This window comes from Falco naumanni, chromosome 1 (genome assembly GCF_017639655.2).
Source record: "Falco naumanni isolate bFalNau1 chromosome 1, bFalNau1.pat, whole genome shotgun sequence".
Lineage (NCBI taxonomy): Eukaryota > Metazoa > Chordata > Aves > Falconiformes > Falconidae > Falco > Falco naumanni.
In genome coordinates this window covers 58,929,742-58,935,741 of record NC_054054.1, presented here as the reverse complement: position 1 = coordinate 58,935,741, position 6,000 = coordinate 58,929,742, and the positions used below count along the sequence as shown (strand labels likewise).

Genomic DNA, 6,000 nt, shown 5'->3' with positions numbered 1-6,000 from the left:
ACTTGTGTTTGAGTGAAGGGGAAATACTCGGCATCGCTGCAGCCTTTGAATGGCTCCAACTGCCTCTGCAACCATATCCTTAATATCACTGAGATATTTTTGTTCAGTTTTAAATACTATTCAATTTCACATCAAGAGTCTACAGGATCAATATTCTAGTTGCAATTTTTTCCAGAACAAAGCTGCATCCAAGTTTCCAAATACTTGTCCCATATCTTCACAAGCAGGTAAAGAACTTTCAGAACAAATAAACATGAAGGTTTTCTGGCACACGTTTGCAAAAATGTTTCAGAATGCCAAACTTGACCTCTGTGTGGCTGTACACTGAGATTTTGCTTCAACCCAAGAATTTATTAAGACTTGCATGAAAATATTCCATCTTAACATAGTACACATCAGTAGCATTTGAATACATATTTACAGATTTATTTGAACTTTTCTGAACTGCAATTCTACAACCAAGCAACATATCCTTAAGTGTTTAATAAACTTTCAAACACTTACATATTTATACATATAGTTTTTGCATATATATATATAAAAAAATATTTTTGAGACTCAAGGACTGAGAATAGTCAAAAGGACATTATTGCTACATTTCCATATTTACAAAAACAATGCATAAACCCATTCAAAACATCAAGCCATTGCAAAATAAGTTTCAAAAATCCCCAAATTATAAAAATATAAATTTCAAGAAAGAAAAACCCCAACCTCTTTCAGCTAAGTGTCCATAAAGTACCGAGACATCTATAATTATAACAACCAGTTTGTCTACAGTTGCTCTGAAAGCCAACAAATTACAAAAGAGCTTTTATAGCATTAAACTGAAAATGCTCAACAACAACTATGCATTACGAGTGCCTCCAAACAACTGGCTAACTTTGGAAAGGTGCAACAGCCTAAGTAAGTTCAGTGCAAATGGCTAATTTTTGACTTAACTCTGAAAGACAGATTCCTGCAACAATAAACCAAATGCACAGTCATAGAAGGAGCATGGTACTCAACATAACCCAAAATATACCACTAGTGTGTGTATTTACAATTGCCTTGCATTTGGGCAGTTAGTTACACATTTAAATTGCATGTAAACTCAACCAAAATCCTGGTAAAGTATAACTTACAGAGTGCTTAAGTGCATTTTAAATAAATAGGTACTCAGCTAGTACTCTGCTTCTGACAAATGCTTCTCCAATGCCTTCACTAATTTCTAGGGGACAGAAACAAAGGAAGAAAAGAACCAGCAGTGTTTCCAATGGGAAGAAACGGGGTTAGAAGATACTTGAGCACAACCCTGGGCTCAATAGATACTGACCCCCCCAAAGCCTCATGTCTGTCAAACAAGACTGAAGGGATTATTTCTTTTATCCCATTTACAAATTCAGCGCTTCCCAGTTAAGATGATCTTCGTTATGATCTCTGGACTACTATAGAAAAACAAAACAACTTGAGGTGGGGGAAAACAGCCCTTTCCAGTTAGCACTAGCCAAGCCTGCCTATGGAAGAGATTCACCTGAGCAGGACAAGATAAAGAAGGGCCCCCCAAGAGAGAAATTTTTGCCTCTGCTCTTGCTTAGATAAGATGACTCGTTAAACAGCCTTTCCTCCAGACACACAGTTTGCTGGAAGCAGCCGCCCTCCCCTGTTTTGACCAACTTGGCAGGGCCCACCTATCTTTGGTGAACACTTTTGGACACAACTATTAGCAAAACAAGCATCAAAGCCCTTGGCCTCCCAAGGCAGGAGGGCACAGGAGCAGTTCAGGCTCCATGGTAGGGTGAGACCCAGCGATGGGAAGCTCCATCCCTGGTAGGGAACAGGCCGGTGGGCAGTAGTACATATATCCATGGAAACCTCATGACTGGTCTGCAAGGCTGACAGCACAGCTGGGAAATAAAGATGAAGATCCACGCTCTTCTCCCCTCCTCTGCTTCAAACCCCAGAGCTCCCCAGAGGGTTTGCTGCTGTGCAGACCAACTTTGAAAGGGTCTCAGTCCCTTCACCTCTCTAGCCCACGTACATACAGCACCCTTGCTGGCCTCCAACCTACAGTATCTGCCTGGGAAAGCTTTTCTCAGGCTTGGCTGGATGTGGAAAGGTGTTTGCAAAGCCGTTAGCTTCATACATGTTTATTTCTTAAATTCAGCAAAACAAGATTAAGTAGGAAATGACTGTATGCCTTCCAGGCACAGATCCAGAGAAGGATCACTGAAGATTTGGTTTCATCTGCAGTCATCTCATTCCACACCCCAGCTCAGGATTTCTTTTGTTGTTGTTTGGTTTTTTTTTTCCTTCAGATCTGGCTCTCTACTGCAAATACACACAATATAGCAAAATATATACAGCTTCAGTTAACATTGCAATGATGCCTGTAACCGTGCTCAGCAGATTAAGTTTATGTGTAACAGTGTGTGGTAAAGGACAGTATTACGACAATGTTTTAACTACACAGTGGTAGTAGCAAGTAAAAGTAAGAGAAATTATTGAAGTTGTCCCTCTCACCCCCTGCACAATACAAACAGCTAATACATCTGGGCTCCTCTTCTTCCAGATGCCACTCAAACATCTTCGCGTACCAGGAGAGGCTGAGTAGATGAAGTACTGCTACCCACCGAGTTAATCCTCACAGAGTGATCTGGAGCATTCCCTTGACTGGAAGGTGGAGTTGAGAAGTTCGCATAAACCTGCAGAAGCCGAAGACCAGTGTCAGTACTCTGCAGACTGCTCCCTTCACGCATACTTGGAGAGCTCTCCTTTCCTAGCCTTTTCCCACTGTGAACTACCTACTGACATGGAAGGGTTCCAGCCCAGGTGTTTCTTTGCAAATCTGAAGAGAGTTTCCAAAGGTCTTGGGCTTAAGCTGCCAATTTAAAGAATCAAGAACCTCAATCTCAGTTATTAACAACAGCACAGCTTCCAACTGCACGCCAAATTTCAACTGAGCTTGAAAAAAATGCAGCTCAGGTTATTACTGAACTCTCCCAGAAATCTCACTAATACTTCCTTTGCATTCTTGCTTTTGTTTTAGTAATGCCTGCACCTGCCAAAAATATGCTACAGGATGCAATCGAACACCAGCAGCTTTCAGTTTCCTCTTTTCTCAAATTGTCAGGAAGCCATGTACTCTGTGCCCAAACAAGGCATCCAGAAGGTAAAAGGAAGCTTTATTTTTAAACTAGGTTTTAAACTTACTTTTTTAAACCCCAGTAACACAATGTTATTGCAAGAGAAAATCCAAGTTTCAGATGTGTCTCCAAATTTTTCTTTGGACTATTTTGTTCAGTTACCCTCTCAGAAAAAGCATTTACTAAGGAATAGTTGAAAAAGCAGTGAATACAGTTTGTCACAACATATCTCCAAGGTTATATAAATAGAGCTAGGGCAAGCAAGTGAGAAGAGGCAGAAGAGCATCAAAAGCTCAAGCCCTTCACCCAGAAAGCTTTTCTAATAAAAGCAAAACACACTTCACTTCTGAGGTGTTTTCCAGATTAACAATTTTTTCATAGTTTAAGATAAGATGTATTTATGCAGTACCATTGCATTTTTTAACATCAAAACTGTTGTGCCAGGTCTATCTTGCATGAGAAGCATCAACCATACAAAGTCTTCTCCAGGTGTTATGTTTTGGGTATGGGCTTAGATGGCTACGATCTAACAGCACAACTAAGCAGAAGCGAGTAGCCCAGACATCATTCCTACCACCCAACCTGACAGTGCAAAGCTACATAAATAATACTGGGAAAATAATGAAGTGCCCAGGGTTTTTGCTCCTCACAGCTCTAGTCTAATGTTTTGCTTCAAACTGCTTCTGACTCCAAAAAAACGATGATCCGTAACTTACCCGGGGGGCACTATCCGAAAGCTGCTGCTCTATCAGCTGTACAATTTGTTTAAATGTGGGCCTCTGTAAAGGATCAGCATCCCAGCAACTCTTCATTATGTCATACCTGCAAACACACTGAAATTAAGTACTGCTCGGGAAGAAACCCTTAGAGCTCCTCCATCATCATCTGAAAGAAAAGTGTGACCCAGTCCCACAGTTTACTTCTTTAAGCGATCTTTAAGAATAGAAACAGTGCTGCTAACACCTGTGCTTGTGAAAACAAAGGACTCAATACTAATGAAGTCTCTGGACAGTTTTCTTCAATAGCTTGCTAAGTGCTAATCCATTTACAAAACAGTGAATCGGGGATGGCTCATAAAGAAGATCAGTAGTGAGTCCTCTTGCTGCGGGGAAGTACAGCACAAATGCAGATGCTGAACAATCTGGTGATATATCTCATTGACTGCTTTATTTGAATTAAAAATGTTTGATTATGTCCTGTGACCTGTCAATAATTTATTGACACAGAGCAGATACCATGATAAAGTGATCAGATGGTACAAGGCATGAGTGTATTTCATTGCTTGCAACAACACATGCATGTATTCTGCTCGTTAGAGTACATGAATTATTTAAAATGTGAAAAGAACTTAAAAATAAAACAATGGGGCAGTGCAATGAGCCTTAATGCAAGAATAGAAGCTTCCCTTCCTTTGCATCATTGCTGACGTTTGGTAATTAGAGATGCTGGTTGCTTGCTTACATTTCAGGGGGTGCACATGCAGGGCTGAACATCCTGTATCCCTCCTTGATCATTTTATAGAACTTGGAGTCCACCGGCATCCCTGGATATGGGCTGCTTCCTGTTGAGAGAGCACATGAACAACATGATTTCTACATCTGCGGTAAAACCAAGACGAAACAGAAATCCCCTGAAGTACCGATTTTGAAGGAGTTTACCTAAAGAAAAGAGCTCCCAAAGCAATATCCCATAAGACCAGACGTCACTCTCAAAGGTGTAGACACAATTGAAAATACTTTCAGGTGCCATCCACTTCACAGGAAGACGAGCCTTTCCAGGGAAAAAATTAAGACAGTGGTCATAAAGCATACAAAATTTACAAGATAAAATTCACTTTTTCTACTTATGTGCTTTAAATACTCATTAAATCAAGAAAGAGAAGTATGCAACTAAAATGGAAATTTCAGCATTTTAGGGTCTCCAAGTGCTGCATGGTTACTGGTCCATCTTTGTGTGGCTCTACCAAACTCGTGTGGTTTCTTGCACTGATTTTCTGTATACTGGTGAGATTCCTTCTGTCTTGTTTATAAGGGATGACAGGAAGTCAGAGCAAAGTAATATATACAACCATGGCATGGTTCCTTACGCAAGGATACAAATCTACTTCCGTGGACTGGCTACCATAGGTAGACAGATGAGATTCACACAGTCAAGATGCTTCAAGTCTTCAATCAGCAGTTAAGACACCTGCTTTCACTCCTCAGTGTATCGGAAAAGAAATGAAAGTTCACAAGAAGTAAATATATATCAACATATATTTGGGGGGCGGGGGGTGGGGGGTAGGGAATGCTGATCTGCTGGAGGGCAGGAGGGCTCTGCAGAGGGATCTGGACAGGCTGGACCGATGGGCCAAGGCCAGTGTATGAGGTTCAACAAGGCTCAGTGCTGGGTCCTGCACCTGGGTCACAACAACCCCACACAACACCACAGGCTTGGGGAAGAGTGGCTGGAAAGCTGCCTGGAGGAAAAGGACCTGGGGGTGCTGGCTGACAGCCAGCTGAACATGAGCCAGCAGTGTGCCCAGGTGGCCAAGAAAGCCAAGAACACCCTGGCTCAGCACTGGTGAGGCCGCACCTTGAGCACTGTGTTTGGTTTTGGGCCCCTCACTTCAAGAGGGATGTTAAAGGTGCTGGAGCGTGTCCAGAGATGGGCAACAAAGCTGGTGAAGGGTCTGGAGCACAAGTCTTACGAGGAGCAGCTGAGGGAACTGGGGGTGTTTAGCCTGGAGAAAAGGAGGCTGAGGGGAGACGTTATTGGTCTCCTCAGCTCCCTGAAAGGAGGTTGTACCGAGGTGGGGGTCAGTCCCTTCTCCCAGGTAATAACAGGACAAGAAGAAAGAGCCTCAAGTTGCACCAGGGGAGATTTAGATTGGATA

The 6,000-nt window shown here is 42.1% G+C and overlaps 1 protein-coding gene across 1 annotated transcript in view; it reads right to left on the bottom strand.

Annotated features, from left to right (window-relative positions):
• Positions 1-330: 330 nt before the first annotated feature.
• The window catches only part of KIT (KIT proto-oncogene, receptor tyrosine kinase), a 60,542-nt gene continuing 54,872 nt past the window's right edge, over positions 331-6,000 (bottom strand). Inside the window, exons 18-21 of the mRNA XM_040595771.1 lie at positions 4,784-4,895; positions 4,587-4,686; positions 3,842-3,947; positions 331-2,684 (exon numbers count right to left, since the gene is read on the bottom strand). Of these exons, the coding sequence (XP_040451705.1) occupies positions 2,559-2,684; positions 3,842-3,947; positions 4,587-4,686; positions 4,784-4,895 (444 nt within the window). The 3' untranslated portion in view covers positions 331-2,558. The remainder of the gene's footprint in view (positions 2,685-3,841; positions 3,948-4,586; positions 4,687-4,783; positions 4,896-6,000) is intronic.